This window comes from Gouania willdenowi, chromosome 6, assembly GCF_900634775.1.
Source record: "Gouania willdenowi chromosome 6, fGouWil2.1, whole genome shotgun sequence".
Taxonomy (NCBI): Eukaryota; Metazoa; Chordata; class Actinopteri; order Blenniiformes; family Gobiesocidae; genus Gouania; species Gouania willdenowi.
In genome coordinates this window covers 67,055,138-67,067,542 of record NC_041049.1, presented here as the reverse complement: position 1 = coordinate 67,067,542, position 12,405 = coordinate 67,055,138, and the positions used below count along the sequence as shown (strand labels likewise).

Sequence of the window (12,405 nt, the reverse complement as noted above, 5' to 3'; positions counted from 1 at the left end):
AACTCAGGCCCATCATATAACTAACAGGTCCTTGTGTTTGTGTTCCAGGCGTAATGGGAGGGTTCAGCATTGTCGTATACATTCTGGTGTGGAGGGTGGTCACCTTTACTTCTACCTTACGCCAAACCTGCACTTTCCCAGCGTCTACTCATTAATCCTTTACTACAGAGAAATGCCATTATGCTGCAAAGACTTTACGCTCCGCCTCACCGACGCCGTCCCAAAGCCTGACCCGCATCTACGAGAAGGGTTTGTTTCCCCACATACAAAGCGACTTTTCCACAGAAAGGTGCTCTGTTGTGTCACCTGACTTGATAAAACCAATTGAACAATACCATCTATTCAAAGCATCCCATTTGACGTCTACATTACAAAATAAAATATTCATTGATAATCAAAGCAAAAGGTATACAAATAATTAACAGTGATGAGTAAAGTGTAATTAAAGTGACCAAAAAATGTGTAACAGGTGGCAAAAAATGGTTCAAAACTGGCAAAAATGTGGCAAGAAAAGAGTGAAAAGTGACTAAAATGGGCCAAAAGTAATCAAGAGTGTAAAAAAACGACATAAAAGAGAAAACAGATGATATGTAATGGCAAAAGATAATGAGCAAAATATGGCAAACAGTGAAAAAGGGCAAAAATGTGTAACAGAAAGATGCAAAATGTAGGTAAAAAAGGAAACAAGTGTTATTTATTGGGCAAAAGGTATCTTATTTGGATGAAAAGTGGCAAAAAATGATTAAAAAAAACTTGCAAAAAGTGACAAAACTTTGGAAAAAGGGATATTTATTGGCAAAAGGAAGCTAAAATCTGAAAAAACAAAAAAAAAAGAAAAGAAAAAGTTGCATGAATTTATACCCCAGAAATTAGATGTAGCAGATCTGTTGACCACAAAAGGGTTCTTTTGACATAGACTTTTAATGATGCGTTTCGTGCTTGTTGCAGCCACTAAAATATAAGGGCGAGGCATGATTGGTTAGGTTTCCACTCCTGGACTAATCAAACCTGACAAAGCGTTCCCCTGATTTCCACTGCCTGCTAACACACACACACACCACATTACAGTAATCATCTTTCCCAGTCACTTCTATGACAACACATAGGGACGCCGTACTTATAGTCACTCTACTATATAGCATTGGATTATCACAAACACACCATCTTTGTCTGGCCCATCTCATCTATTGACGCACAGGGGAACATGTCAACCATTTTCTGTACCGCTGAGCAGATTTGTCCATTGTTGTCGTGAGTGCACGTTTTCTGCCAATAAAGAAAAGGCGTCGGTAACTGATGATACTTTAGTATTTTTTCATAACAACATTACATATATAGAGTTGTCTGTAGTTTAATGATTAATTAGTAAGCTTATTTTTATTTATTTATTATAAGATTAAGTACTAATTGTTGATCAGTATCAGCTTGTGACACATTTAATTATAGTAATCGGGCAGAAAAAACCTGACTGATTTTTTTTTTTTAATTTTAAGAACTTAATTTTTCTCTTTTTAGTGATAAACATGAGAAAACACATTTAGGAACCTTCCTTGACAGCAAGACAACATATACATGACAGTGCCAGAAAAAAAGACAAAAGAGACAAATACTGTAGATGGGCAATTAAGACGTTACAGCAGAATGTAGGTCACCCTTCAGTATTTTCCTATAGGTAACCATCTCCTCATAAAGACCTCAGACCTCAACGGTAACTCTGCAGTTAAAGCCTCCATTCCACACACCTTTCTCACTTTCTGGTTCCACTGTTCAACTGTTGGTGGCTGTGAAATCCTTTGTCACCACTTTCCTAGCAGTTATCAAACGTATATGTAGCAGGTGCTTTTGATCTTTTGTGTACACATTTTCAGGAGTCAAATCAAAAAGAAACTGGCTTGGCGTGTACAGTAAATCAACTCCCAGAACCAGAATCTTCTTCTTCACACCCCTCCAGAAAGGAATCAAAATTGGGCAATCCCAAAACATATGAGAATGGTCGCCAACCACACCACATTCTCTCCAACATTTTATTGCATCTGGATTGTCTACAAAGAACTTTATCTTTGTCTTTCAATCGAACTCCTTCCACGTGATACTATTAATACCTTTATGGAAACCATGACAAATTGTTTCCCACTCTCCATCCTCTATTATCACATTCAGCTCCAGCTCCCATTTAGTTTTGATATGAGTATTGTCTGATGTATCCAGTAGCAGATTTCTGCATGAATGGGAAACATGTTTTTTGTTGGGTTGCTGATGTTTTATTATATTGATTAAGTTTCAACGTTGAGCATTTATGATTTTATCGAGGTTCTTTGAAAATAAATCAAATTAATAGCCAAACTGAAAGTGGAATTTGAGAGATGATGCATTTCCCTTGCAAACAAAGGCCAAACATCCAATACTTTTAACTGTTTGGTGTGAGCATTGCGGTATCAGTGATTGTGTTTTCCTGTGTTCATGGGTTGCAGATGGTTTTACAGCAACCTGAGCCGTGGTCAAGCAGAGGATTACCTCCTCAGGATTCCCAGAGATGGAGCATTCCTCATCCGACAAAGAGAGGGAGAACCAGACTCGTTTGCAATCACATTCAGGTAAACAGGACAGGAAAGAGTCTTACAGTATATACCTCCTGACTTACACTTCATTCAATAACTTTTCCAACTTGTTTTTCCTTTAGAGGAGATGGGAAGGTCAAACACTGTCGTATCCAGAAGGAGGGCAGCATGTACCTGCTGGGAACCACCACTGAGTTTGAGAGTCTGGTAGAGCTCGTCAACTACTTTAGGAAGAAGCCACTTTACCGCAAGATCAAGCTCCGTTACCCAGTGACACCCGAGCTGATCCACCGCTTTAGCACAGTGAGTTTGTGCGGGAGACGCATGAAGATGAGGTAATGTTGATGTAATACTGATCTTCTTCTAAATCTGCAGGAGACCCAGTGCGCCTCTCTGTACGAGATGAAGACCTACGTGGAGCCCAATGAGATCGAGCCAACTCCTGTGTGCATCCAATACTAGGAATCTTGTGTAGATATCTTTGAATGTGGAATTAACCACTTTGTGTTTGTCTGACTTCTAGCCTCAAGACACGGTCCGGGCTCTCTATGGCTACCAGGCTACAAGGCCGGACGAACTAAGCTTTGTTAAAGGAGCTCTGATACACAATGTATCCAAGGAGAACGATGGATGGTGAGTCCACACAGAGGGACAGGCTTTGATAAGCAAAGCACATCACATGACATTTCAACTATCAACACGTGTCCTACACTGTCTGATTTTCATCAAATTACATTAAAAAGCCATACTTTAACTGATAATACAAGTCCATGCGTCAGCTACTGACAGTACTGCTTTTGATGCTGTTAAATGTGTCATCATAATGTAAATAAAGTTTCAGTTAATTATATTTTTCATGCTGAAAGTCTTGCATATTGTTAAATGCAGAGGTGAAAGTACTCATTACTGTAATTACGTTGCTTTTATGGGTACTTGTACTTTTTTGCATGTATTACTAAATCAGTAATTTTACCAAAAAGGTTCCTCAGCCCACACATGACCAAATCAAACCAAATAAACTGAAAGGAAGACCTGACAGGACAGCCAAAAGGAAAAAACAGGATGTGAGACCAAGCCAACCCTATACAGGGCTGTCGTCCTGGTCCACACCAAAAATAAACAAAGGGAAAATCCAAACGAAAATTTCCCTAAAAGAACACATAACAAAAAGAGTATACTACCGTCCTGCCAGGCCAAAACAAAGAAAACAGCTCTCAAAAGAAGCTAAAACCCATGTAGCTCTGTCCCCAACCAGCTTGAGGGTTCAGCAGCATGCTCTGCTGATTGGTGTCAGCTGATCTGGGTGCACAGCTGGGAGTGACGAGCTTGTACGGACAATGTGACAGACAACAATCAAATGCATAACAAAAGCACTTTGGGTTTGGGTTCTGAGTTTACTAAACTGTTACGTACAGTATGTTGGATGAACTTGAGGTCTAAGATCCACAGGTTTCACTGCTGGGGCCTCCTTTCATCCCTGCAGGTGGAAAGGTGACCATGGAGGGAAAGTGCAGCTGTTTTTTCCAGCAAACTATGTGGAGCCGTTGTCCAAAGACACGCTGCCTCAAACCAGAGTCCAGGTATGTAAGGAGTCAAATCACTATTTATACTGACATTAGTAAATAATATTGATCCATCCATCCATCCATCTTCTTCCTAAGCTGGGTGGCGGGGGCAGCAGTCTCAGCAGAGATGCCCAGACCTCGCGCTATGCGGCTACTTCCTCCAGTTCTTCTGTGGGTCTCTCATGGTAATCCCAGGTCAGCTGAGTAACATAGTCCATCCAGCTTGTCCTGGGTCTTCCCCTGGGTCTCCCCCCAGTGGGAAATGCCCGGAACACTTCCCTGTTTCTGATTACCAGGGTGCATCAGAAACAGATGCCAGAGCCACCTCAGCTGGCTCCTATCAACATGGAGGAGCAGCAGCTCTACTTTGAGTTACTTTTACGTGAAAGAGCTTCTCACCCTATCACTAAGGGAAAGCTGTGCCACCCTGCGGAGGAAACTCATTTCAGGTGCTTGAATCTGAGATATTCTTCTTTCGGTTATGACCCAAAGTTCATAACCATAGGTGAGGGTAAGAACGTAGATTGAAAGCTTCACCTTTAGGCTTAGCTGCTTCTTCACTTCAATGAACCGTTACAATGACTACATCACTGCTGCTACTTCACTAATCCGTCTGTCAATCTCACCTTCCATCCTTCCCCTACTGAAGACTCCAAGATACTTAAACCGCTTCCATACCATGGTGTAGGGGTTTGAGTACCTGAATGACCCTGGGAGCTGTGTTTGAAGGAGCTTATTGCCCCTGTTAAGGTCTCCCAAGTCAAACAGGTCCCAGGTGACAAAATCAGAATCAGAATCAGAAATGTTTTAATGGCCAAGTACAGATTTTAGTACAAGGAATTTGACTTGGTAGTCGGTGCACGAAACAAGAAACAAAGAAAACAAAGAACAAAGAAACAAGCCAGCAAAACAAAAAACAAAGAAACAACCCAGGAACAATAATAATAATAATAATGATAAATATAAAGGATGAGTGATAAATAAAGGATAGATAGAGAATATATATATTTATCTTATTTTTTTCCTGCTTGCTCTCGGAGGAGACGGACAATATTTTTCCCTCTCCCTCATTTTCCCTGCTTGCTGCTCTTTTGTCTTGTTTTGTCTTGTTCAAATCTAACAGGAGCCTCTATCAGCATCCCAATCCTGAATCTAATCGTGGAATTGATTATCTGGTCTTTCTTTGCTTTTGGTCAAATTACTCTACTAGAAGAACGGGCAATGGGAGAGTTCACGAGTCCTGAGGATGTGGAAGACGTCCACCACCAGATTGGAATGTATGATATCGGGTCTTCTGCTGATTGGATCTGGAATTTTCCTGAATTATCGCAAAATTGGTTTACTATGGCAGCACTATTGAAAGCCGCAGTTAACGACGAAAGGAGCCAAACTCTCCGAACTCTCTCAGATGGATTCCACCGTGGAACTTCAAGAGAAGGATAGTTTGTCTCACAGGATATGGCCACACTATTGGATTACTTATTGAACTGACTAGGAACAATAGGGCTGGCAGCCATGTTATGGCTAGCCCGTCTCAAAACCACTTCTCTATTCTCATTCGCCCCCCCTCCGAATGAACAGCCTGTGGTCTGTTTTCTTCTCTCCAAACTCTCCAAGGACGGAATGTTGATAAGACGCTCTGACCTTACCCTCACTTTTCATGTACACCTGGACCCGGCTCTGCCACCGAACTCTCGAGGTCATCTCTATGTGAGAGTCAGCAGCAGAGTCTGAGTAAACAGGCTTATCTCAACGAACACTTTAACTCCCCCTCCATCACTACATATCCTGTCTTAGTCACCGTCTCCTCTGGCTCCAACCCTCCTCCCTCCCAGCGGTTGGGCAGTAGGAGGCGCGCCATAAGGGCAGCGCCACTCTGTGGCTGACCGGCGAACTACCTATCCTAAAGACCCATCCCCTGTGCTACCGTGCTGTTGCATTGAATTGAATGTTGTGTTTGTTGGTTTCTGTCGCAATGTTGCTGAAGAGTTTTTTTCATGATCCCAAACTCGGCCCCTCTCTACAAGGGCCTAGTTTGGTTTTTGAGTTTTTATCTCTTCTTCCTTCCTCCCCATCGTTGTTATCCCATTTCTCATCTAAATAAGGGACGCCGCCCTTGTGGCGAACCGCAGTTCTCCCGCTCCTGTGCTCCCATGTTATGATTGTCTATTCATGTTTTCTTGGACGGGATGAAACTGAAAACCCATGTGTTCATGTGGATGGTGGCAGTGGGAAAGAAGCTGTTTTTGTGTCTGGAGGTTCTGGTCCTGATGGACCGAAACCTCCTTCCAGAAGGGAGAGATTGAAACAGTTTATGACCGGGGTGGGAGGGGTCGGCCACAATCTTTCCTGCACGCCTCAGAATGCTGGAGGCGTACAGGTCCTGGAGGGAGGACAGATTGCAGCCGATTATCTTCTCTGCTGGGTGGATGATACGCTGCAGTCTGGCCTTGTCCTTGGCCGTAGCTGCAGCGTACCAGATGGTGATGGAGGGGCAGAGGATGGACTGGGTGAGGGGGGTGAGGGGGGCTGGGTTCTTCCTGAAGTCTGCTATCATTTCCACTGTCTTTAAAGCGTTGAGCTCCAGGTTGTTCTGGCTGCACCAGGACACCAGCCGGTCTGTCTCCCACCTGTAGTCCGACTCGTCTCCATCAGAGATGAGTTCAATGATGGTCCTGTCGTCTGCAAACTTCAGGAGTTTGACCGACTGGTGAGAGGAGGAGCAGCTGTACAGGGAGAAGAGCAGAGAATAAAGAACACAGCCCTGAGGAGAACCAATGCTGTTGGTCCGGGGAGCAGAGATGGTTTTTCCCAGCTTCACGTGCTGCCTCCAGTCAGACAGGAAGTCTGTGATCCACCTGCAGGTGGAGTCTGGCACGTTCAGCTGGGAAAGCTTGTCCTGAAGGAGAGCTGGGATTATTGTATTAAAAGCAGAGCTGAAGTCCACAAACAGGATCCTGGTGTAGGAGCCTGTGGACTTCAGGTACTGAAGTGGAGAGCCAGGTTTACAGCATCGTCTACAGACCTGTTGGATCTGTAGGCGAACTGCAGGGGGTCCAGGTTGGGGTCGGTGATGTCCTTGATGTGGGAGAGCATGAGGCGTTCAAAGGACTTCATGACCACAGATGTCAGAGCGACGGGTCTGTAGTCATTAAGTCCTGTGGTTCTCAGCTTTTTTGGGACAGGAACGATGGTGGAGGCCTTAAAAGAGGCTGGTACGGTGCATGTCTCCAGTAAGGTGTTAAAAATGTCTGTGAACACTGGAGACAGCTGATCAGCACAGTGCTTTAAGGTGGAAGGAGAGACAGAGTCAGGTCCACAAGCCTTACGGGGGTTTTGTCTCCTGAAAAGTCTTTTTACATCTCTTTCTTTGATGGAGATTGGGAAGATAGGGGAGAGAGCCTCTGTAAGCAGCTGTGGTGAGACTATAGCTTTGATGTGGGGGGTGACGGTGTTGGAGTGAGGCTGGTCAGAGGTATGAGGGGGGATGGAGTCAAGTCTGTCCCATTGACTGTCGAATTTACAATAGAAGTTATTCAGACTGTTGGCCAGGCAGAGGTCGTTTGCAGCAGCAGGGGCTCTGGGCTTGTAGTTTGTTATTTGCTTGAGCCACCTCTAGACAGAAGCAGAGTCGTTTGCAGAGAACTGGTGTTGTAGCTTTTCTGAGTACAAACGTTTGGCTTTTCTCACCTCCTTTCCGAACGTGTACTCTCTGTACCTGGCTCTGTCTGCACCCCTGAAAGCGTCCTCTTTGTCTGCCCTCAACCCTCTGAGCTTCGCTGTGAACCAGGGTTTGTCATTGTTATAACTCACCCTGGTCTTTTATGGAATGCAGCTGTCCTCACAGAAGCTGATGTAGGACGTCACAGCGTCTGTAAACTCATCCAGGGAACTGTTCGCAGACCTGAAAACATCCCAGTCAGTACAGTCCAAACACTCTTGGAGTTTCTCCACGGCTTCACTGGTCCACTGTTTAGATTCCTTCACCACAGGTTTACAGAGCTTCAGCCTCTGTCTGTATGAAGGAACCAGGTGGACCATCAAATGGTCCGATAGGGCCAGTGCAGCACGGGAAACGGCGTGATAAGCAGTGTGGTGTAACATTGATCTAGTGTCTTCTCCTCTCTGGTTGGACATTTAATGAATTGTCTGGATTTGGGGAGCTGGTGTTTGAGGTTACCTTTATTAAAGTCACCAAGCACAATGATAAAAGAGGTCCGCTCCATGCACAGGATCTTGTCGAAGAGCAGTTCACAAGCCACATTTGATGTTTAAAAATCAAAGGAAGCGTACGTCAGCTTGAATGGTGCTATAGGGTCCCAGAGCCAGGTCCGGGGTTGGGGTTGGTTCAGACCTGGCACAGCCCATTAGGACGAGGTGGGCCTACCGGAGGGCTAATATGGGCCTGGTGCGTTGTGGGTTGGGTGGCAGCCAGAGGCAGACACCCTGGTGACCCAATCCTTGGACAATGAATCTTGAAGTTGAGACATGGTAAACAATATTAAATGTTGTGTTCTCCTAAACAGGAGATGGAAGATAATCCACTGGGAGAACTCTGTAAGGGTGTTGTGGACATCTCTGAGTGCAACATCCTAAACTGTGAGTGTGATAAACTGTATTTAAGGCTTCTGTGTTGATATTTGATTATGAGAGTGCTTCTCTGCTTGTTGGCAGTGAAGAGCGGTAAAAACGGGAAGCCTCATGTGTTGACTCTGCAGAACCTGCAACAGGACAATCTGCAGTTTGACTTGGCCACCGACTCTCTGGAGCAGCTGTACGAGTGGTACAAGGTGGCCTGGGACATCACACAGAGGGAAGTGAGCAAGCAGTACGAGAGAAATCAGGAGGTGAGTGGTACAAACCTGCCATATTCCTATTATGTTCATCTAGATTTAGATTGCATCCTTCTGTTATCAGTAAGACTAAATGAGAGGTTCTCAACTTGTGGGTTGGGACCAAAATGTGGGTTGAAGACCCATATTGAAAGGGTCACAAGGATTTTCCTTGGCAACAAAACCCCCAAAAAACAAGAGGATATTGTATTTCTCTTTTGAAAAGGAGTATCATCTTTTTGCTATTCATCCATTTTTCTACTTACCTACCTATTCACCTACCTACCTATCTGCTGACATACCTACATATTTATTAATAATAATAATAATAATAATGGCTTGGATTTATATAGCGCTTTCTTCGAGGAGACTCAAAGCGCGTTACAGAAACCATTATTCATTTACGCCAGTTACTCACACAGTCATACCAGTGGTGGTAAGCTACAATGTAGCCACAGTTGCCCTAGGGCAGACTGACAGAGGCGTGGCTGCCATTTTGCGCCTACGGCCCCTCTGACCACCACCAACATTCATGCACAATTCATACTCACTCATACAAGGCAATGTGGGTAAAATGACTCGGTTAGAGCGGGATTTGAACCCCCAACCTTTCGGTTACTGGACAACCCACTCTACCTTTTATCTACCTACCTAGTTATGTACCTAGAAATCTTCTGACCTCCCTACCTATTTACATACCCTACCTATCTATTTATTGATCTTCTGACATGCCTACTTACCTTTTTACCTACATACCTATTTATCTACCTACTTACCTACCCTACCTACCTACATACCTCCCTATTTACCTCCCTATCTACGTACCTACTTATTTATCAACATGCCTACCTACCTAACTACCCACCTATCCAACGACATACCTTCTTACCTGTGTAAAATGAAACCCTTATAATGTGGTTGTTTTGGTTGTGTTTGTTGGTACTTGAGCTTCTTGCTTTCTGTCTGTTCACAGATGAGACAGCAGGAGGAGGTGGAGAAGAAGGCGGAGGTTGCCATGGAGATGTCTGCCCTGGTGGTTTACTGTCAGCCACGCAGCAAGGAGAAGGACCGCTTTGGTAAAGATCCATCAGCATTAACCTCAGACAATGAGTCTCCAGGTTTGGTGCATACAGGATGTGGGTGATGTTAGACTCCTGTTCCTGCAGAGAAGTACACCTACAAAGAGATTCGCTCCTTTGTGGAGAACAAGCTTCCAGGAAAGAACCGCACCAAAGACTTCCTGCTGTACAATTGTAAAGCCCTGAGTCGAATCTATCCAAAGGGTCAGCGTGTTGAGTCATCCAACTATGACCCCTATCCTCTGTGGGCCCTCGGCTGCCACATGGTGGCTCTGAACTTCCAGACTGCAGGTACCTGCACCTCCTCAGCCATGGGGTGGGAGGCTCAGGGTGCATCCGAATGGTCCCTCCTATCTCCTTTCCTATCCACTTTTTCCTTAACCCCTGTGGCTAAAAATGTCTCTGATCCCTTTTCTTTCAGTCATCGTGAGTTTCTGTGAAAACTCGGATGAGCTTGGTCCCTTTAAATGTTGTTGCAGCAAGGAATTGTGGGTCAACATTATCTTGTCTCCTTTGGTAAAGGATGCACCAGTGTTTCCTAGGCTAAATTAGGTTATAAAGAAAGCATTGAGCCTCCTTTTCTTAGCTTTTAGAGAATTTGAACACACCTAATCATGGCTCGCACTTAAACACTTCCGGGGGTTAAGGAATAAGTGGATATGAAAGGAGAAAGGAGGGACTATATATTCAGACGCAGCCTCATGCTTCGCATTCTTTCCAGAGTTTGTTCATGACAACTTTCACCATTCTCAGGATGACCTCACAGTTTACTGTCATGAGTCCAGCTTCAACAATGAAAAAATAAAAGTCTCTCAATTTTTAATAGCTACTGAAAAAGAAAAAATAAAGCATAATGCGTCCATACAGATAAACCCACACAGCTGAACCACGCCCTCTTCAGCCTGAATGGACCCACAGGTTACGTCCTGCAGCCAGAGTTCATGCGCTCTGACAGCTACGACCCACAGCAGGAGAAAACAAAGGTCAAATACAGCATCATGCTGCGGGTACGTCTGATACACACACACACACGCACACATACACATACAGTTTGCTCAGCGTCAGTTGCTAGGATTTTAGAACAAGCACTGACATCCCTCTGTGTAGGAGTGCAATGTTTGTGTGAAGTGTGTGTGTGTGTGTGTGTGTGTTTTCCCGTCTTCTGCAGGTCCTCGCTGCCAGACATCTTCCAAAATCCGGCCGCAGCATTACCAGTCCCTTTGTGGAGGTGGAGCTTTGTGGACACACCGAAGAGAAGTTCAAGACCACTGTTTATCGTAAGTAAGGAGATATAAGATCTTCTCAACATTGTGTGAGGATTAAGGACATAAAACATTGAGCCTGTACTTTTCTCTACATTTAGGACAATAAAGTGACTTGGTCATATCTCCATATCTGTAACTTTATCTGAGTCTAAACAGAGCCAGCATTCATGTCTCTGAACGGCTGAAAAACAGACGTGTGATTGTATCTGATCAAGGGCCACATTATCAACGTTTATGTCGGCATTTAGAATAATGACCAATTTGAGCATTAACACCAGACGGAACAAAAGCTTTGTGTGTTTTTTGTTTTGTGTATTTTGTTTTTCAGTTGTTTTATGTATTTTGTTGCCGTTTTGTGTATATTTTGACATGTTGTGTATTTTTTTCCAGTCATTCTGTGTATTTTGTTGTATATTATTGGATTGACTCAGTGTATTTTTTTGTTGTCGAGAGTTTGAGCGCTCACTATGACACGACAGAGAATTTACCATCTTCTCCATACAGTGTTAAAAACATTTGCTATAACATGTGTCAGCCGATTGGCTCATTTGTAATCTACTTTAATGAGCAACTTCACATGAAACTGTTAATAGTGTGTCATAAGTGAAGTCCTTAATCCACCGCAAAATGTGGCAATAATTCAATTATTTATGCCCAGAGCCAAAGTGTAGGAAATAGTGTGAATACAGTGACTGTGATGGACTGATGGCCTCAAAGGGTTGTTCCCGCTGCAGGTGATAATGGTCTGAACCCGGTGTGGAAGATCCCTGCAGAGCCTGTGGAGCTAAAAGTCTATGAGCCTGAGCTGACCTTCCTGCGCTTTGTGGTGAACGAGGAGGACATGTTCTCAGACCCCAACTTTCTGGCTCAGGCTACGTTTCCTGTCAAAGGCCTTCGCTCAGGTGGGAACAAAAAAACCTCAGCTTTTCTACACAACGTGACCCTAATCAATAAAGCCGTATCTAATAAACACTGTTTGTTTTTTCTGCAGGTTATCGCTCCGTTCCTCTGAAGAACGGCTACAGTGAGAACTTGGAGTTGTCCTCTCTGCTCGTCCACATCTACGTGCAGCAGGCCGGGGTGTGTGTGTGTGTGTGTGTGTTCCA

At 44.2% G+C, this 12,405-nt stretch overlaps 1 protein-coding gene across 2 annotated transcripts in view; it reads left to right on the top strand.

Annotated features, from left to right (window-relative positions):
• plcg2 (phospholipase C, gamma 2) overlaps window positions 1-12,405 on the top strand; it is a 39,517-nt gene that overhangs the window by 23,529 nt on the left and 3,583 nt on the right. For both annotated transcript variants that reach the window (XM_028450853.1, XM_028450852.1), the window contains exons 18-31: window positions 49-249; window positions 2,472-2,594; window positions 2,681-2,861; window positions 2,934-3,002; window positions 3,082-3,191; window positions 4,042-4,138; window positions 8,650-8,722; window positions 8,798-8,970; window positions 9,929-10,031; window positions 10,122-10,325; window positions 10,902-11,041; window positions 11,203-11,311; window positions 12,034-12,201; window positions 12,291-12,379. In XM_028450853.1, the coding sequence (XP_028306654.1) occupies window positions 49-249; window positions 2,472-2,594; window positions 2,681-2,861; window positions 2,934-3,002; window positions 3,082-3,191; window positions 4,042-4,138; window positions 8,650-8,722; window positions 8,798-8,970; window positions 9,929-10,031; window positions 10,122-10,325; window positions 10,902-11,041; window positions 11,203-11,311; window positions 12,034-12,201; window positions 12,291-12,379 (1,840 nt within the window). The remainder of the gene's footprint in view (window positions 1-48; window positions 250-2,471; window positions 2,595-2,680; window positions 2,862-2,933; window positions 3,003-3,081; window positions 3,192-4,041; window positions 4,139-8,649; window positions 8,723-8,797; window positions 8,971-9,928; window positions 10,032-10,121; window positions 10,326-10,901; window positions 11,042-11,202; window positions 11,312-12,033; window positions 12,202-12,290; window positions 12,380-12,405) is intronic.